This window comes from Lithobates pipiens, unplaced genomic scaffold (genome assembly GCF_037356315.1).
Source record: "Lithobates pipiens isolate NorthernLeopardFrog02 unplaced genomic scaffold, aLitPip1_a1.2 Scaffold_18, whole genome shotgun sequence".
Classification (NCBI taxonomy): Eukaryota; Metazoa; Chordata; class Amphibia; order Anura; family Ranidae; genus Lithobates; species Lithobates pipiens.
In genome coordinates, this window is record NW_027507758.1 from 137,199,969 (window position 1) to 137,221,917 (window position 21,949).

The 21,949-nt window shown below is 40.1% G+C and overlaps 1 protein-coding gene across 2 annotated transcripts in view; it reads left to right on the plus strand.

Moving 5' to 3' along the window:
• The first annotated feature begins 774 nt into the window (after window positions 1–774).
• LOC143987455 (solute carrier family 22 member 2-like) overlaps window positions 775–21,949 on the plus strand; it is an 84,674-nt gene continuing 63,499 nt past the window's right edge. Inside the window, exons 1-3 of one of the 2 annotated variants that reach the window (XM_077486172.1) lie at window positions 775–1,355; window positions 18,916–19,019; window positions 19,161–19,315. In XM_077486172.1, coding sequence (XP_077342298.1) covers window positions 939–1,355; window positions 18,916–19,019; window positions 19,161–19,315 — 676 coding nt within the window. In that variant the 5' untranslated portion in view covers window positions 775–938. The remainder of the gene's footprint in view (window positions 1,356–18,915; window positions 19,020–19,160; window positions 19,316–21,949) is intronic. The other variant, XM_077486173.1, reaches the window with a different exon arrangement.

The window sequence follows — 21,949 nt, forward strand, 5'->3', positions numbered from 1 at the left end:
TAAAGGCAGGTGTCGCAATACTTTTGGTAATATAGTGTATATTCCAGTGTCTTAGGCCCCTTTCACACTGGGGTGTTTTTCAGGCGCTACAGCGCTAGAAATAGCGCCTGTATAGTGTCTGAAAAAATCTGGCCCCTTTCACTCCTTTCACACCGGAGCCTTGTATTAGCAGGACGGTGAAAAAAGTCTTGCTAGCCGCATCTTTGGAGCGGTGAAGGAGCGGTGTATTCACCGCTCCTAAACCACTCCTACCCATTGAAATCAATGGGCAGCGGGGCTATACCGCTGGCAAAGCGCCGCTTTGCAGGCTGTTTTAACCCTTTTTCGGCTGCTAGTGGGGGTTAAAACCGCCCCGCTAGCGGCCGCATACTGCCACTAAAATGACGGTAAAGCGGCGCAAAAAATAGTGCCGCTTTACCGCCGACGCCGCTCCCGCCCCAGTGTGAAAGGGGCCTTAGTTTAGTGGCTTATTACATGTAGAATAGTGTAACTTGTTTAAAGTAGAGGGAACCATTGGCACAGTGCCCAGCCGCTCAGTGTGTGTCTTTAGATACAGGCAGTGCACAAGTGCCCCCATAGGAAACGTCTTCCTATGAGTGCACTTGCAGAAGAGGTAGATCAGGGCTGTTCTGTGCAAAACCATTGCCCAAAGCGGGTAAGTTTGACATGTTAATTAATTTAAAAAAATGTACAATCACTTTAAGCACCTTTTAGTGGGTTTAGCTGGTTTAGCTTGAAATTCAAAGTACACTGTGCTAGAGGTTGAAATACCTGTTGTTCACAAAAACCATGCAGTCTGCTGTGAGAAATTCTGGAGTTGACTGATAATTATTTAGAGGACTTTGGACAATTTGTTTTAAAAGAAGCTATTTTTTTCTATACACCGAACAGAATAACAATCTACATCTAACAGACATTTGAAGACAAGATTGGAAAACATGGCATCTTTTGATGATGTTTTGGAGGAAATTGGACAGTTTGGCTTGTTTCAGAAGCAGTTGTTTTTTCTTTTGTGTTTTATCTCTGTTGTGTTCAGCCCAATAGATGTGGGCATTGTATTTCTAGGATTTGTACCTGACTTCAGATGTAGTAATCCTGGAGCTGAGGAATTAGGTAGAAAATGTGGTTGGAACGCTGAAGAGGAAATGAATTATACGGTTATCCTTCCAGATGACTCTGTGGATCCCCTATACTTTAGCCAGTGTCTGCAGTATGACACAAACTGGAACTGGACATCTCTATCTTGCACAGACCCAATAAAGAATCTAACCTCATATATTAATAACAACATGACTGTTACCAGCTGTACTAATGGTTGGGTGTATGATACTCCGGGATCATCCATAGTAACAGAGGTAAGAGGTTTTTCTTCAATAGTAACTTCTACAAAAAACATTTATAAATAGCCATGCTATATACATGGCTATTTATACAATATAAAACAATATAAATAGTACAATATAAATAGCCATGCCATGCTCTGATTCTGTCCTAGAGGGTCTATAGACAACACTGCTGCAGTCAAGTGTTTCAAAGAGCTGAAAATACCTGGGTTTGTCTTGAGACAAGTTCCCAGAACACAAGTAAAGTTGTCAAATCTGAACCCTACTGAAGTCAATGGGTGCCAAATGTTAAACAGTAATGCCTGTCTCCAGTGGAAATCCTCATCTGCTCCACCCCTTATCTTCTGGAAAAAATTAACTAATGTTAATTTACCACTCTACAGTACAAGGCTAGGTGGCCTTGTAGAGTGGTAAATTAACATTCGATAATTTTGTTAGCTAGATGATGCTGTAAAAAATCCACAAGGTTTGGGGCATTTGGATAGAGGCCCTGTCTACTAATACAGACCCTGAATCTCCTAATTAGTAGATTACCTTACAAATGACTTGGCGAACATGAAAAGGTAGTTAAACCCACATCCAATCTACATGTCTAATGACATGTACACACGGTTGAACTTTCCGGCAGAAAAAGTCAGATGGAATCATTTCATTGGATTTTCCGATCGTGTGTGGGCTTCATCAGTCTTTTTTTTTTTTTTTTTTAATTCTAGAAATAGAACATGAATAAAAGTGGTGTTGCGCTCCGGCTAAGTAAATGTGATATACTAAAATAAACTAGCTAATACCTTAGTAGCAGCAGGAAAGTAAGAGATGAATGTTAAACTACGTGTTTAAATAAACTCAGACAATGTGCGTAACCTCTTGGGTGCAATACATCAAATAGTGCTTTTGACAAAAAACAAGCTTAAATCAGGTGATGTACAAAATCCTCCATATAGAATCCAAAATATCAGTGAATCAACATGCAATCCACATAAATTAGTAAATTAAACAGTGTAAAAAATATATACCTATATTAGTAGAAATAATGCTAAAAATAACGAATGCGATGAGATTTATAAGTGCTAGAAGTGCAACTTGAGGGGGTGCAGTGAACAATGGTGATAAATCAAAAAAATGCACAAAGTGCTAATAATAATATTTGGACTCCAAACGCAGTGAAGATGTGCTCTAAAACACGGCTCCAATGTAGCTATTAACATAAAAGTTCACTATAATCATGCAAAAAAATGTCCATTCAGTGATAAGCAGAACGATATCCTGCGTGCCCGGAGAAAAACGGGGAGTAAGTTCCACCAGTGCTCCTGTGCGTATTGTATCCTCACAATAGGTGCAGTAATTACCTTACCTTACTGCTGTAAGGTAAACAGCATTCCCAAAACAACACTTGTTATCCGCTGGTGTGGGTTCAATAAATAGCACAACTCTGGACACTCATTCCACCGTAGGCACGATGTATCATGCAGAGAAAACAAGGGGAACACTCCAATGGTGAAGTATGTATTCACAATTTTATTTAGATACAAAACGAAGCTTGGGTACTCACATTTAAAACGAATAAAAATAAGCACAGTAAAAACTAACGAGCGCTACGTTCGTACTTCTGGACGTCACTTCCGGTGTCCTCACTAACCAATTGTGTTCCTACGCGTATCGTCATGTGACTTCATCAGGGAATAACAACTGGGGTAAGGACGAACGTTTAAATAGTGTCAGTGATTGGCGGCCATTTTCCCGAAGTCCGCAATTACCAAACAGATCAATGTTAGCTGACCACAGCAGCAGCCATTTTCTCGTAGATAAGTATAATAATAATGAGACAGGTCAGCCTACTGGTCTCCGGCCACCATTTTCTTGTAGCCAGCAGACATAACAGAAAAAGGAAAACCTCAGGCTGCACTCACGGATAATGTAAAAAAATATACACAGCTTAGATGTCAGTCATTAATATGCAGAGGTTCCTACTGGGACAACCAAGAGGGCATTCCTGATACAACACAAAGCGCACATCTAACTAGTGCACCAATATAATGACATTAATTATCTAAAAAATGACATCTAGCAGAAAAAACACAGAACTTCAGGGGGCCAGCAAATATTAGCAGCATTACTGGCTCAACAACAAAACCGGTCATCAAAATAGATAACACAGTATAAAACTTATATATAAAAAATGTATTATTTGTAAAAATATTACAAATTAAAAAATTAAAAAGATAGTATAAAAATTCATTAAGAAGCAGGTCCATAGGGATATCGGCTGTTAACCACATGGACTGCCAGCAGGGCAATCTAAAAAATGGTAATATCTAGAAGGGAGACAACAATCCCAAACGTCCTCCAGCCTATGTTCTGGACCATAATGAATACATAAGCTAAGAATATTAATAAGGATTGTAATTATAACTAAAATATACTATATATAGTGGATCAAAATTTTTTTATTAATTAATTAAAAACAATAGAATAATGTAGCCTCCAAAGGAAAAACGACAATATAGGGATCCTAGCGTATACAGTGTGGACCATAATATATACATATGGTCCTAAAAAAGTCACTATCAATCTAAAATGACAACGAGCAATATCTATCCAGCCGAGATCAGGCATTGGAAGTTCTCTCTTTGGGCATACACACAGAATGGAGGATAAAGGAAGGGAAGAATAGAATATACATTAAAATCACTCTCAAATTTAAAGGGGACACCGTAAGGGAAGTCCAAAGTTCTCGTGGTGTCAATTATAGAAGTATTAAAAAACATCATAATCAAAATTATCTAGCGTCGCTCTTAATATATAATACAATCAGAAATCACTAATAAAACAATTGAGGTCAAAGTCAATATTAAGCCCCTGAGGTGCGAAAGTGTCTAAAGTGAAAATCCACTTTGATTCTAATTGACTTAATGTTCTGACCTTATGGCTACCTCTCCAGTGTTTTTTGTAGGGTTCAATGCCCCAAAACGTAAGCTGAGTGGGGTCCTTGTTGTGATGTGTACAGAAATGCCTTGAGACGCTATGCTTGTCAAAGCCGTTAATAATATTTTTGACATGCTCTTTTATCCGTACCCTTAGTGGTCTTTTGGTGCGGCCTACATATTGCAGGCCACAACTGCATTGCAACATGTACACCGCTCCCTCAGTATTGCAACATATGAAATCCTTTACTTCATATATATTCCCAGTGCTCGTAGACGTGAAGTTGAATTTCTTTTCAGCTGGACGTTTCGTTTTCAAACATGCAAAACAACGCTTGCATGGGAAGAACCCTTTTCCTGTGAAAAAAGTCAGGCCTGTAGGTGGGGGGTCAGGGACATTCTTAACGATCCTATCTCTCAAAGTCAATGCCTTTTTATACACAAATTTGGGATTTTCAGGTAGCAATTCCTGAGAAATGCACATCTGAACGCAAAATGTGCCAATGTCTTCTAATAATCTTTTCAAGTTTCTTATATTGAGCATTATAGTTTAGTATCAGCGGTACCCCATTGGTCTCTCGGGCCGGAGTGGGTTTGTCTTTAATTAGATTTACACGATCCATATTTTCCACTTCTATAATTTTATTTCTGATATCTTCATCTTTATATCCCTTGTTCATAAACCTCTGGCCTATCTTTTCAGCTTGTAGGAGGTAATCTTTAGTATATGTGCAATTTCTGCGCAACCTCATAAGCTGGCCCTTTGGTATATTGCAAAGCCAGTTAGTGTGATGGCAGCTCCCTCTCGGTAGATAGCTATTCCTATCAACATTTTTGAAGTGGGTCTTAGTATATAATCTGTTGTCATTTTGTATAATTTCTAAGTCTAGGAAGGATACTGATCCGGTACTCAATTCCCAGGATAGTTTAATGTTTCTATTATTAATATTTAATATTTCTAAAAAACTTACTAGACTGGTTGTTTCCCCTTTCCAAAATATAAGGATATCATCAATATACCTTTTGTACATGGCCAGTTTACGTTTTGGGGCATTGAACCCTACAAAAAACACTGGAGAGGTAGCCATAAGGTCAGAACATTAAGTCAATTAGAATCAAAGTGGATTTTCACTTTAGACACTTTCGCGCCTCTGTGCTTATTTTTATTCGTTTTAAATGTGAGTACCCAAGCTTCGTTTTGTATCTAAATAAAATTGTGAATACATACTTCACCATTGGAGTGTTCCCCTTGTTTTCTCTGCATGATACATCGTGCCTACGGTGGAATGAGTGTCCAGAGTTGTGCTATTTATTGAACCCACACCAGCGGATAACAAGTGTTGTTTTGGGAATGCTGTTTACCTTACAGCAGTAAGGTAAGGTAATTACTGCACCTATTGTGAGGATACAATACGCACAGGAGCACTGGTGGAACTTACTCCCCGTTTTTCTCCGGGCACGCAGGATATCGTTCTGCTTATCACTGAATGGACATTTTTTTGCATGATTATAGTGAACTTTTATGTTAATAGCTACATTGGAGCCGTGTTTTAGAGCACATCTTCACTGCGTTTGGAGTCCAAATATTATTATTAGCACTTTGTGCATTTTTTTGATTTATCACCATTGTTCACTGCACCCCCTCAAGTTGCACTTCTAGCACTTATAAATCTCATCGCATTCGTTATTTTTAGCATTATTTCTACTAATATAGGTATATATTTTTTACACTGTTTAATTTACTAATTTATGTGGATTGCATGTTGATTCACTGATATTTTGGATTCTATATGGAAGATTTTGTACATCACCTGATTTAAGCTTGTTTTTTGTCAAAAGCACTATTTGATGTATTGCACCCAAGAGGTTACGCACATTGTCTGAGTTTATTTAAACACGTAGTTTAACATTCATCTCTTACTTTCCTGCTGCTACTAAGGTATTAGCTAGTTTATTTTAGTATATCACATTTACTTAGCCGGAGCGCAACACCACTTTTATTCATTATCACTTACTTTGGGGAGGGTTAGTACCCCTGCCGGTGTTTTGCTGCAACCACAATTTTCTTTTCTTTTGTAGGGCACATAGGTTGGCGCGAGAATATCTTTACTCCCATTTCTGATATTATTACCCACTCATTCTTGCTGCCGTAATGGAAGTTTTTTCCTTTATGAAAAAAGGAAAATTAATCTAGAGCAGGTGTTTAATAGCTTAGACCCCAATGCAACAAAAAATGGTGGCCTGGAGAGCCTAATACGTAGGCTAGGTCACAACATGGAAAAGAAGGTGAGCCTTTGGTGGGACATGACCACCTTCGAGCAATACCAGAAAGACAAAATAGACGTCTAAGATGGGATGTCACACCAAATGACGGTCTTACAGACCAGGAATCAATTGATGAATGGTTCGCCTTTTTCAATGGGAAAGGGCTGGAATTACTAGACTTCCTAGTGAAAAGGAAACAAAGAAAATTAAAGAGAATAGACCAAATAATAGGAGAAATAAAGGGTGAATTGGAGATACATAAGGAAAAGCCTGAACTCACTACTATGATGACACAATTAAATAAAGACCTTGTGAAGAAAGATAGGGAAGTACAAACAAGGAAAAGTAAGAAATATATTAGGGATATTAATGATTTTAAAAATGAAGATGTTTTTAAATGGCAAAGACAAGGAGGGAGCCTTGATCCTATTTCTACATTCTCCACGCCTGAGAAAAATATGTTACAAGTAAACAGCCTAGATGGACCACAACAAAACGACCAACAGCATGCAAACAAAATGGAGGCACCCAGGCATTTGAGATATGAAGAGAGTAGAAATGATCATAACTACTCGACCCCGCAGAGGAGCGATAGGAGACCACCTTATTCCAATCAGACCCCACAGAATGGAGGTAAAAAACCGTACTGGAAAAACAATAATAACCCTAATAGGAGGGCACAGAACAACAACCATAACAGACCAGGATATGACCAAAGAGACAATAGAGGCCCACCTCAAGGTGCATATGGTCAACGAGGTAGGAGCCCACCACAGAATTATGGGAATGGCTATAGAGATAGCTGGGGGCCGCCCCAGGGATATGCCCATGCCCATGAACAATACTCTGTACCGACATATAATTATTACGCCCCACTAAGGGACTACCACGAGGAAAACAGAGATGGGAGGAGTCAAAATCATTACCAGGATGCCTATCAAAACCGACCTTTTTTAGGGAGAGGCATGGAGAGCTACCCGCAGAGGCGCCCAAACGATACAAGAGATACAAGAAGGAGCCCGATAAGAAGAGAGGAAAGAGGGCCGGAAAAAGATTACAGGCAAAGAAGAGATTGAAAGGGGAGGGGATTTTCAACCTTAGTGGGCAGCCCCTATCCCAAGAAGAGACTGGGGTACTCGATAAAGGGCTAAAATATGCTCCCACTAAGAATATGGATAAATTTGAGGCGTATCTAGGAGTACAGAAATATGTCAGGACGCTAAACATCAAGAAATATCTAGTGAGCAACCCCATTAAAAAACGTATCCAGACGGATGATGAGGGTGTTATACACAGTGAACTGAGGAATAGATCGGTGTTTAACCCAGTGGTCTCCAATAATAAACATGTTGAGGTATTTAAAAAGGTAGTATTACAAGATTTGAAGAACCTGAAAATCATAAAGCGTGAGGATCCCAAATTTATAAAAAGTGGTATTAAGAAACTGTCAAAAAGGAAAGATATTGTTGTTCGACCTGCCGATAAGGGAGGAGGAATCGTGATCCTTTCGAAAGTACAGTACTATGAAGGTATGAAGAAATTACTAGGAGACAGCACTACGTATACAAAATTAACAAAGAATCCCATGTTCAAATGTAGAAGGGAGCTAGAGCAGGTAGTGCATCTTGGACTCAAGAAGAATGTTCTGAACAAAAGGGAAGCCAAATATCTGATCCCAGAGTCATGTAGGACCCCGATTATCTATGCATTGCCTAAAATACACAAGGATAAAATAGACCCCCCATTTAGGCCCATAGTGAATGGGATTGACTCCCTAACCTCAAGGATTGGGGAATATATAGACAAATATCTGCAACCTGTGGTTACACAAACCGAAGCTTACCTTAGAGATACGAAGCAAGTATTGCAACTAGTAGAAGGACTATCAGAACAGGAAGGACCCTGGATTATGGCATCTGTAGATGTCTCTTCACTGTATACAGTGATCCAACACTATCAAGCCTGTGAGGCCGTGAAATGGGGCCTGAGAAAGTATAGCACGTTACCGTGCTTCCAGTGTAAATATCTAGTCAAATGCCTTGACTTCTGCCTTAAAAATAGCTATTTTTGGTTTAATAGAGAGTACTTTCATCAAAGAACCGGAGTAGCGATGGGGGCCAAATTCGCTCCCAGTGTGGCATGTCTATTCATGTCTCAATGGGAAGAAGAAGTGGTTTATACTAATAAACCCGTAGAACTGGCCATGTACAAAAGGTATATTGATGATATCCTTATATTTTGGAAAGGGGAAACAACCAGTCTAGTAAGTTTTTTAGAAAGATTAAATATTAATAATAGAAACATTAAACTATCCTGGGAAGTGAGTACCGGATCAGTATCCTTCCTAGACTTAGAAATTATACAAAATGACAACAGATTATATACTAAGACCCACTTCAAAAATGTTGATAGGAATAGCTATCTACCGAGAGGGAGCTGCCATCACACTAACTGGCTTTGCAATATACCAAAGGGCCAGCTTATGAGGTTGCACAGAAATTGCACATATACTAAAGATTACCTCCTACAAGCTGAAAAGATAGGCCAGAGGTTTATGAACAAGGGATATAAAGATGAAGATATCAGAAATAAAATTATAGAAGTGGAAAATATGGATCGTGTAAATCTAATTAAAGACAAACCCACTCCGGCCCGAGAGACAAATGGGGTACCGCTGATACTAAACTATAATGCTCAATATAAGAAACTTGAAAAGATTATTAGAAGACATTGGCACATTTTGCGTTCAGATGTGCATTTCTCAGGAATTGCTACCTGAAAATCCCAAATTTGTGTATAAAAAGGCATTGACTTTGAGAGATAGGATCGTTAAGAATGTCCCTGACCCCCCACCTACAGGCCTGACTTTTTTCACAGGAAAAGGGTTCTTCCCATGCAAGCGTTGTTTTGCATGTTTGAAAACGAAACGTCCAGCTGAAAAGAAATTCAACTTCACGTCTACGAGCACTGGGAATATATATGAAGTAAAGGATTTCATATGTTGCAATACTGAGGGAGCGGTGTACATGTTGCAATGCAGTTGTGGCCTGCAATATGTAGGCCGCACCAAAAGACCACTAAGGGTACGGATAAAAGAGCATGTCAAAAATATTATTAACGGCTTTGACAAGCATAGCGTCTCAAGGCATTTCTGTACACATCACAACAAGGACCCCACTCAGCTTACGTTTTGGGGCATTGAACCCTACAAAAAACACTGGAGAGGTAGCCATAAGGTCAGAACATTAAGTCAATTAGAATCAAAGTGGATTTTCACTTTAGACACTTTTGCGCCTCAGGGGCTTAATATTGACTTTGACCTCAATTGTTTTATTAGTGATTTCTGATTGTATTATATATTAAGAGCGACGCTAGATAATTTTGATTATGATGTTTTTTAATACTTCTATAATTGACACCACGAGAACTTTGGACTTCCCTTCCGGTGTCCCCTTTAAATTTGAGAGTGATTTTAATGTATATTCTATTCTTCCCTTCCTTTATCCTCCATTCTGTGTGTATGCCCAAAGAGAGAACTTCCAATGCCTGATCTCGGCTGGATAGATATTGCTCGTTGTCATTTTAGATTGATAGTGACTTTTTTAGGACCATATGTATATATTATGGTCCACACTGTATACGCTAGGATCCCTATATTGTCGTTTTTCCTTTGGAGGCTACATTATTCTATTGTTTTTAATTAATTAATAAAAAATTTTTGATCCACTATATATATAGTATATTTTAGTTATAATTACAATCCTTATTAATATTCTTAGCTTATGTATTCATTATGGTCCAGAACATAGGCTGGAGGATGTTTGGGATTGTTGTCTCCCTTCTAGATATTACAGTTTTTTAGATTGCCCTGCTGGCAGTCCATGTGGTTAACAGCCGATATCCCTATGGACCTGCTTCTTAATGAATTTTTATACTATCTTTTAAATTTTTTAATTTGTAATATTTTTACAAATAATAAATTTTTTATATATAAGTTTTATACTGTGTTATCTATTTTGATGACCGGTTTTGTTGTTGAGCCAGTAATGCTGCTAATATTTGCTGGCCCCCTGAAGTTCTGTGTTTTTTCTGCTAGATGTCATTTTTTAGATAATTAATGTCATTATATTGGTGCACTAGTTAGATGTGCGCTTTGTGTAGTATCAGGAATGCCCTCTTGGTTGTCCCAGTAGGAACCTCTGCATATTAATGACTGACATCTAAGCTGTGTATATTTTTTTACATTATCCGTGAGTGCAGCCTGAGGTTTTCCTTTTTCTGTTATGTCTGCTGGCTACAAGAAAATGGTGGCCGGAGACCAGTAGGCTGACCTGTCTCATTATTATTATACTTATCTACGAGAAAATGGCTGCTGCTGTGGTCAGCTAACATTGATCTGTTTGGTAATTGCGGACTTCGGGAAAATGGCCGCCAATCACTAACACTATTTAAACGTTCGTCCTTACCCCAGTTGTTATTCCCTGATGAAGTCACATGACGATACGCGTAGGAACGCAATTGGTTAGTGAGGACACCGGAAGTGACGTCCGGAAGTACGAACGTGGCGCTCGTTCGTTTTTACTGTGCTTATTTTTATTCGTTTTAAATGTGAGTACCCAAGCTTCGTTTTGTATCTAAATAAAATTGTGAATACATACTTCACCATTGGAGTGTTCCCCTTGTTTTCTCTGCATGATACATCGTGCCTACGGTGGAATGAGTGTCCAGAGTTGTGCTATTTATTGAACCCACACCAGCGGATAACAAGTGTTGTTTTGGGAATGCTGTTTACCTTACAGCAGTAAGGTAAGGTAATTACTGCACCTATTGTGAGGATACAATACGCACAGGAGCACTGGTGGAACTTACTCCCCGTTTTTCTCCGGGCACGCAGGATATCGTTCTGCTTATCACTGAATGGACATTTTTTTGCATGATTATAGTGAACTTTTATGTTAATAGCTACATTGGAGCCGTGTTTTAGAGCACATCTTCACTGCGTTTGGAGTCCAAATATTATTATTAGCACTTTGTGCATTTTTTTGATTTATCACCATTGTTCACTGCACCCCCTCAAGTTGCACTTCTAGCACTTATAAATCTCATCGCATTCGTTATTTTTAGCATTATTTCTACTAATATAGGTATATATTTTTTACACTGTTTAATTTACTAATTTATGTGGATTGCATGTTGATTCACTGATATTTTGGATTCTATATGGAGGATTTTGTACATCACCTGATTTAAGCTTGTTTTTTGTCAAAAGCACTATTTGATGTATTGCACCCAAGAGGTTACGCACATTGTCTGAGTTTATTTAAACACGTAGTTTAACATTCATCTCTTACTTTCCTGCTGCTACTAAGGTATTAGCTAGTTTATTTTAGTATATCACATTTACTTAGCCGGAGCGCAACACCACTTTTATTCATTATCACTTACTTTGGGGAGGGTTAGTACCCCTGCCGGTGTTTTGCTGCAACCACAATTTTCTTTTCTTTTGTAGGGCACATAGGTTGGCGCGAGAATATCTTTACTCCCATTTCTGATATTATTACCCACTCATTCTTGCTGCCGTAATGGAAGTTTTTTCCTTTATGAAAAAAGGAAAATTAATCTAGAGCAGGTGTTTAATAGCTTAGACCCCAATGCAACAAAAAATGGTGGCCTGGAGAGCCTAATACGTAGGCTAGGTCACAACATGGAAAAGAAGGTGAGCCTTTGGTGGGACATGACCACCTTCGAGCAATACCAGAAAGACAAAATAGACGTCTAAGATGGGATGTCACACCAAATGACGGTCTTACAGACCAGGAATCAATTGATGAATGGTTCTCCTTTTTCAATGGGAAAGGGCTGGAATTACTAGACTTCCTAGTGAAAAGGAAACAAAGAAAATTAAAGAGAATAGACCAAATAATAGGAGAAATAAAGGGTGAATTGGAGATACATAAGGAAAAGCCTGAACTCACTACTATGATGACACAATTAAATAAAGACCTTGTGAAGAAAGATAGGGAAGTACAAACAAGGAAAAGTAAGAAATATATAGGTATATATTTTTTACACTGTTTAATTTACTAATTTATGTGGATTGCATGTTGATTCACTGATATTTTGGATTCTATATGGAAGATTTTGTACATCACCTGATTTAAGCTTGTTTTTTGTCAAAAGCACTATTTGATGTATTGCACCCAAGAGGTTACGCACATTGTCTGAGTTTATTTAAACACGTAGTTTAACATTCATCTCTTACTTTCCTGCTGCTACTAAGGTATTAGCTAGTTTATTTTAGTATATCACATTTACTTAGCCGGAGCGCAACACCACTTTTATTCATTATCACTTACTTTGGGGAGGGTTAGTACCCCTGCCGGTGTTTTGCTGCAACCACAATTTTCTTTTCTTTTGTAGGGCACATAGGTTGGCGCGAGAATATCTTTACTCCCATTAGAAATAGAACATGTTTTAAATATTTCCAGTGGAATCAATTCCTATCGGGAAAACCTTTCGTCAGTATGCTATTCCGATGGACCAAAAACGACGCAAGGGCAACTATTGGCTATTGAACTTCCTTTTTCTAGTTCCGTCGTACGTCATCGCTTTCTAAACGATCGGACTTTGGTGTGATCGTGTGTAGGCTAGTCCTTTTCAGCGGAACTCCTGTTGGAACTCCATTGGAAAGACCGTCAGGGTTTATTCTGATGGAAAAACCGGTCGTGTGTACGAGTTGTGACTTCCATCTTTGTTAAACGTTGCTTAATACTACCCTTGAGTAGCTGATACCTATAATATACTAACAATCTTGGAAGTTACTGGAGCATGAAGTTATGTTCTAGTGCCAATAGAGGCACTACTGTTAAGGTTTTATTTTTTATACTGCTTGTTTTATTGTGATGTATGTGAAGCCTAGGTATGCTTGATAGGCTCTGTTTTGTATCTGAACTTGAAACCCAATAAAAATAATAAAAAAAAAAAACAAGTAATGCCGTTTTCTAAGCTAAAAAGGGATTGTCAAGGCATGGGGGCTGAGAACTGCCTAGGGAAACACGTACCAAAGCAAAACATTAAAGAAAAAGAAAAATATGTTTTTTGGGAAGCAGCAATTTTAATAATGCTTTAAATGCAACCTTGAAAATGCAGAATTCCTTTAAATATTATGGCTGGGGATGCCATTAACTTGCTTGTGAAGTGGCACACCTGTATGATGTAGCACACCTGTATGATACAATCTACAACAGCAAAACTGTCATTTACAAAGAAAAAAAAAATATGCTGTTTAAATTGCTGGTAATTTACATATTCGGCATGCCACGGATTCCTTTCACCTTTACCAGACCCTTATCTTAGATGAATGTCTGTTATAGATGTTAATAGGGGATCCGCAGTTAAAAAAGGTTGCACGTGGTTACCCCTAAATATACATGAGACCCTTATCCTAGATGAGGGTTTGGTATAGATGTTAAGAAGGACCCCATGCAAAACATTCGGGGTTCAGGTCTGGTATGAGTTTTAAGAGAGAACTCTGCATAACAAAAAAAGAAAACAAGACCACAAAAGTTTGGCATCTCTTTCAAAAATCCATACAAAAAACGTATCCAAGTATGCAGCCTGATACACCAGGAAAGGCGGGGATGAGCATGCACTTCCTAAATGATAACACACCATATGCCCGTAACATGGGGGGGGGGGGGGCTGCCCTGGCAAAGAACCCTGGTCACAACCCTGGTCTGGTGGTTGTTGGAGTCTGTGGGCAGGTTGCTTATCGGAATCTGGGAGCCCTCTTTAACAAAAATGTGTTTAGAATGTGAGAGGAGATAAAAGTATTCAGAAGGAATCCACAAATGAACAGGGAAAACATACAAACGCCATGCAGGTAGTTTCCTGGTTGGGATTGGAATTGAGAACCATAATGCTGTAAGGCAAGGGTGCTAGCTAGTAAGTCACCATGCAGCTCTGTATGCAACATTATAGAAACTTATCCTGAAAGCCTAGATAAAAAATTGAAAAATTAGCATAAGGGACATACCTTACAGTTAGTAGGGTGTGTCCCTTTTGCTGATGTTTCTTCTTTTAAGTGAAATCCTCCTCTTCTAATGCTTTCCTAACCCCACTGCTGTATTCTTCCAATGCACTGGGGGTTAATAGAACTGAGGGAGCTGTCATTTGTACTCACCAACAGAGCCAGACTACACCCATCCTTTCCGCCCAGCTGCTTTATTCATTGAAGTCAAACTACAGCTTTAATAGATGAAACAGAATCTATAGAGCGGGCAAACCTTTCAATCATTTGCCCGTCCTTCGTTCAAAGGATGAAACAGAATCTATGAATGGTGGATGGGCAAATGATTAAAAGGATTACGCCCTCCATTCATAGGTTCAGTTTCATTCACAGAAGCTGTAGTATGGCCAGATGCGTATCTAGTGAAAATGGTGCCTATGACAAGCACTGAAACTGCGCCCCTGTCAAAACATTTAAAAACCCATCTTTCAGATAACCTTAGATAATCAAGCTTAACATGACCGCCAGGCTACTAGCATTTTCAAAAGAAGGTCAACATTGGCAGGCTACGCATTTGAATCTCAATATAAATCCACTTGTTTTAAATCAAATCCACCCTGTTTAGTGTCCCCTCGGTTCTCTGTATGTCTCATTTATTAGTGTCCCCTCAGCTCTCTCTGTCTCCTTCATGTCCTTTCAGTTCCATGTGTGTCACCTTTATTAATGTCTCACAAGTTCCTTGTGTCACTTTCATTACTATTCCCTCAGCTGCTCCCATGTCTTACCTTCATATCCCCTCACTTGTCAGATTCTTTACTGTCCCCCACTTGTGTCACCTTCTCCTTCTTTGCTGCCCCCAATGTGTGTCACCTTCTCCTTCATTAATGTCCCCCACTTGTGTCACCTTCTTCAATATTGCCCCCCATTTGTGTCACCTTCTTTTTCATTACTGTCTTCGCAGCTGTTGTTCCTCTGTTTCACCTTCAAATCCTCCACTTGTCAGTTTCATGTATTACTGTGACAGTAATACATGAAGTTGACAAGTGGGGGACAGTAATACATGAGGCTGAAAAGTGGAGGTCAGGGGGACAGTAATACTGTCCCCTGACCCCCCACTTGTCAGCTTAATGTATTACTGTCCCCCACTTTTACACTTCATTTTTTACTGTCCCCCACTTGTCAGCTTTATTTATTAATGTCCCCCACTTGTCAGCCTCGTGTATTACTGTTCTCAGGGTCCGCCCCAACTTGTGTCACCTTCTCCCAATCCTATTCCATTTCCTCACCTTCTAATCTTGACTGGTGAGTGTGAGTGCCAGTTGTGGTCCACTGGTCCGGGGGGCCCCTCAGGCAGTCAGGCCACGGGCAGGAGGAGGAGAAGTCGCTGGGCACTGAGCTGCAGGCAGGACAGGGTCAGCTGTGGATCCAAGCCAGCAAGGAGGAGCCTAGTCAGCACTGCAGAATCCCGCTGGCCAAGAGAAAGAGGTGGATGGAGACTGGAGGAGACACAGTCAGTCACACAGAGTGAACAAGTCCCCTGGCTGCAAGTCACTCTGTCTGGGCACAGCAGCCGGAGAAGGAGAGGAGGAGGGTGGAGTCAGAGTACAGCACACCACTAGCTACATGCCTTGCTCTTCTGAACTTCGCTCTGAGACTCTACTTGTGACGTCAGATGCCAAGAGGGGCAGCCCTAGCAACTAGTTATGGCTTTTAGAGTGGCTGACTGGCTGTGTTTCCTCATTTCATTCCGGGACACTGTGGGCACCCTACTTGCTGCCCAGCCACTCACGAGTGCCCCCTTCATGTGGCGCCCATGGCACTTGCCATATCTGCCATACCTTGGATACGCCACTGAGTATGGCTTCTATGAACTCAACATCTTAGTGGAAAGGACAGGCATAGTTGGGTTCTCTTGAAAACCTATGACAGCCCTTTAATTCTTTGATGTATTAACCCTGTCACACCAGAAGATTACGGAAGTGGGAGTTTTGGTGGGAGCTATGGACAGAGAAGAATTTCACCTATAAGAAGGGACATCAGCAGAAGGAACACATCCTAATGAATGTAAACTATTGTCCCTTTTGCTGATTTTTCAGTTTTTATTTTGGCTGCACTTAATATTTAAAGGCCTGGATTGATGAATGCAATAATTTTTTTTGTCTTGTTTCTGGATTTCTGCAACTTTACTAGGGGGGTTATTTACGAAAGGAAAATCCACTTTGCACTGAAAGTGCCATTGGAAGTGCAGTTGTTCTACATCTAAGGGGTAGATCTGAAATGAGTGGAAGCTCTGCTGATTTTATCATCCAATCATGTGCAAGCTAAAATGCTGTTTTTTATTTTCCTTGCATGTCCCCCTTGGATCTACAGCGAATTCACTTCCAAGTCCACTTGCAGTGCAAAGTAGATTTGCCTTTAGTAAATAACCCCCCTTTGTGTCTTTAAAGCGTATTTAAACCTAAATAATTATCTTCTCTTATTTGGTCCCTTTTGTTCTGTTAAGCATACAATTGAATGCGTTTTAATACAGTATATGATTGATAAGTAAAAAAAAAAAAGTATTCATCCTGCCAGAAATCTTCACCGCTGATAACGTCCTGTCTAAAGAGAAACACCTCCTCTTTCTTTCTCCACCACTGAGAAAAGTTCTTTCATTGATTTCACCGCTTGTAACACAATTTGAAAAGGGGGTCTGATCAGTCACAGCACTCTCTCCATCATTCATGAACCATGTTACAGGCAGTGTACTCAATGAAAAAAACATCTCCCAATGGACCAGTAGGATGGGGTGTGCCTCTCAGACTGTCAGACCATGTTTACTACTGTTCTGCCAGAAGATCCGAAGCTGTAAACCATTGCAGAGCTGGAAGTTTAGAAACAGGAAGAGGACAGAATACATCTCCAGTATGTTTTTTAGCTAAACTTCAGATTTAAATGGATGAGCTCTCGTGTGACTATCTTCTGTTTAATCCCAATAAATATAAAAGGTTGTCAGTTGGGTCAGATCAAACTCACCTGTTCTTCTGCTAGAGCAACCAATCAGATTCAACATTTCATGTTTTATTCTGCACTGGAAATCATTTTTTTTTTTTTTTAAACTGTACAGAGGAGTATCACAAATAGTAAAGAGAGGCACGGAGCAGCAGCCGTAGGCTGCTAAGCGGAGGGACAGCATGACATTTCGTTTGCATGCACTGTCGCCGCTTTTAGCATATTGCAAGGGGCCGCTTTAAGAAGTCGGGAGGCGGGGCAGTAGGGGGCGGAGCCTAGGCGTACAGCGGGAAGCCGAGCGGAAGCTAGGCCACTCGTGGAGCGGAGGAGGAAGCGATTCCCACCCACCCTCCCCTGGGGTTTGGTAGGAGGTTGGTGTAGGGGTGTGCTGGTTGTTTGGGGGGTCAGTTTAGTGGTAATTAGGTTGTACCCATCCAGGGGGATGGGGATGGTGGTTGATGTACTTCCTGGTTACAAGGGGGTAACCGGAGGAGAAAAGGGGTGGGTCACTGCTTGGTTTGGGTTTAGCCTCCGAGACAGGGGATACCGTCTGGAGGTCAAGAGGTAAAATAGATGGTGCAGTGACCAGTAGGGTCCTTGATATGCTAAGGACCCATGTTCCAGTGTTAAAGGGAAAGTTTACAAGGTGTTATTATTAAAAGTTATTTATAAAAGTTTATATATTTGTTATTTATACATTTTGGTTAATAAATCAAGGCCGTTGGCCATTTACTCCAAACTCAGTCTGGTCTGGTTAATGGGGGGGAAGGGTTTGGAGATATGGAAAGGTAGAAGTGTCAGACAATACAAATGTCAAGCAGTTCCAGTGGACACCTCCTAGCAGCCAATTACATTTCAGTGGAATAGGCAAGACATATTTCTAAACATTGTAATTATCACTTCAACCGCTATAATGCCGCGTACACATGGTTGGATTTTCCGATGGAAAATGTTCGATGGGAGCTTTTTGTCAGAAATTCTGACCGTGTGTAGGCTCCATCAAACATTTTCCATCGGAATTTCCGACACACAAAATTTGAGATCTGGATCTCAAATTTTCCGACAACAAAATCCATTGTCGAAAATTCTGATCGTGCGTACACAATTCCGATACACAAAGTTCTATGCATGCTCGGAATCAAGCAGAAAAGCCACACTAGCTATTGAACTTAAATTTTCTTGGCTCGTCGTATGTCACCGCATTCTTGACATTCAGAATTTCTGACAACATTGTGTGACCGTGTATATGGAAGACAAGTTTGAGCCAACATCCGTCTTAAAAAATCCCATGGATTTTGTTGTCTGAATGTCTGATCATGTGTATGCGGCATTAGAGTTTAATAGGCTGTGGACTGCAATATAACTAAATAAATCTTTCTTTATTCAGTTTAATCTAGTGTGTGATGACTCGTGGAAGCTGGACCTTTCCCAGTCAGTTGTGAATCTGGGATTCTGCCTTGGCTCTTTGTTTATCGGATACCTCGCAGACAGGTACAGGTCTATGTGCAAAGATATCTGTTAAATATAATGTGAGAATAATACATCTCTTTTATATTTCAGGTCTTATTGTAACTGTTTCTGTTTCCCTCTATAGAAGTTACTTCCATTAATAACTCTAATTTGTTTCTGCAGATTTGGTCGCAAACCATGTCTTTTAGTTTCTCTTCTCATCACTGCTATTTTTGGTGTCCTTGTGGCATTTGCTCCAACGTATTCATGGCTGGTTACATTCCGCTTTCTTCAGGGCTTAGTCAGCAAAGGAAGTTGGACGTCAGGATACATTTTAGGTAAGTAAAAAAAATACAAATACAAGTCTGTTGTTTTGTAGCAGACACAATGCAATAAATGAGGGAAGGGCTTTTTTTGTTCCTAATAATTAATTAATTGCTAGGCCATATTTTGGGAAGTGTCAAATCAAGTAGCATGCAGGTGATGGAACTTAAATCGGGCTACAGTGATAGGTTAAATAATTTATTCCCTGCTCATAGTTCCAAGTTGGACCTAGAAACTTAAATTTGGAACCCTGTCCTGGTTGTAGTCATAGTGGAACTACTCACAGTTACAAAATGGACATAAAAACCTAATCTAGGTTGTACATAGCTTTCAGTACATTAGCACCATAGATACTTTCTCTTCTGCTTGCTGAATATGCAAGAGCATGAAGAAGCATCAAAAGATTTTGCAAAGGCATCTGAAAAGCCACACTTGGTACATGAAATGGCTCTAAATCTGACAATATCTATAGCAACTGTCATTCAATTTTGACCTGCTTTTGATAGTTGATACAAATGTGACAGCAACCTACTTTTGATCAAATGGCAATCTAATAAAAAAGTGTTTGGGTTTTTTGCTGCAATCAGCATCAGGATTTTGTTAGGAACTTACTTGTGCTCTGCTCGCTGTGTCCAACTGTTGCACTTGCTACTGATCCTTCTGTCCTCTCTGAGTCCCACTGTCTGCCTTCTGCCCACACAAAAAAGCCTGAATCTGCTGGACAGAAGCTAAACACGCAATGTGCATGAGGACTTTGTGTTTATTCTCTTTCTTGCTGTCATGCCTTGTTCACTTCACTCCAGATCTCTTTCCAGTGTTCAAGTACACCTGCCCCATTGATCTCTTTAACTGGGCTGTGCAATGTAATGGGTGTACACTTAGAGAGCACAACTCCTGATTGCTCTAGACTGCTGTAACCTTCTTAACCCTGAGCATTACTCAGGCTTGAAATTCAATGCAAAAGTAATTATCCCCCAACAATACTGGTGGTAACTATTTTACATTGAACTTTTGGCCTTGCTAATGCTTGGGACTAATGCCAGCAGTTCAGGATGACCAAGCAGAGCAGATTTGGCAATGATTAGCCATCTTTTTTGTGAACCTGAAAGTGTTGTCATATTCTGGCCACTGGCAGTCAGGAATGGAAACAAGCTGGTACTCTCTGTACTCTCTTTTGAAGCAGTGCAAGTGAAACATTAGCTGTCCAATCTCCAGTTGTCTTCACAAAAAGGGCCTGTTACTGCTTGTCATTGCTTAAATTAAGTTTAAAAAAGAAAAGAAAATGTTTAAAAATAAGGTTTGATATGTTCGGCATCTAGTTACTCAACACAGTCTTTTTCCTTCATAAAATATAGAATGTTTGCGCTGGGGGGTTAAGTAATTTTTAAGGCATAACATGCACATTGTAACATTTTGAGGAAAAAAAATGCAAAATATTTTGCTTCTCTTTTTGGGGTAAAACTCAACGGCAAAAGGAAAAAATACTATCAATGTCCCAGAGCCTGTGTCACATACCTGGTAGGAAGAGCCTGGTATGCAGAGGAAGGCTTCTCTTACTCCTCTGACTCAGGCCCCTGGTAGAGAAAACAGGTGGCGCAGGAGTGCAGAGTCGCATGAGGGCCAGTAGTCATGCTAGCTGGGCTTCCAGGTTGAGGGGTGTGCCAGATGACAGAGGATGTAGATATGCTGTGGATGCAGCACAGCAGATGCAGGCAAGCTGTAGATACAGGACAGCGAATGCAGGTATGTTGTGGATTCAGGTCAGCGGTACCGGAGCACAAGCTGGGTCATACACAGTGCGGTCAGATAAGGTACAGATGTGGAGACTGGAGAGAGGTCAAAGTTCAAGCCGGGGTTGATGCAAGTGGAGAGCAGGAATAGTCAAAGCAAGCCGGGTAGGTAACTGGAATCAGATACAGATAAACAGGAAACAGGACACTCACAGAAATGCTATAGACAAGACAGCACTGGATCTGTGTACTGATGTGGTTTAAATAGCCCATTTATTGCCCTCATCCATCACAGGATGCACTGTGCGCCAATGCGCGCATGCGCATAACCGTTCATATCTAATGCATCTTTGTACGCATGTGCTAATCCACGTTAATTTACAAAAAACAGCGCTCAATAGGACCAGAAAAATAATAAACTGATAGTAATAATGTAAATATAAGTTCATTTAATTAGATGCACAAAGGATTAAAATTTACAACAGTCAGATGAAAAGATTCAAAATCAAAATCTAACTCAGTCAGATACAATAATTTTCATCATTGGAATATTACAAAATTAGTAATTACAATACCGCCATGGATCCTAATGACAAGGGGTTAACCTCAGCAAAAAGTATTGCAAATCCCGGTCCGGAAGTTGAGAAATCTATGGCTCGATATGCAGGAACAGATGACAATGGAGAGATACCGCTCTGACACCTGCAGCCGATGGCCTGATGGTAGGAATCACTCATGCGCTGCCCCGGGGGTTGTACTGTAGCCAAAGCCGCCACAGAACCTCATCGGCCAACAGGCAGATCAACTGAAGTTTAAGCATGGCAATTTTTATGGCCTAGTTACGTTGGTCAAGATTGGACTAATAATTATGTATGTCCCATACCTATGGGATAACTGTTGAAGCTGGAAATCACTGTA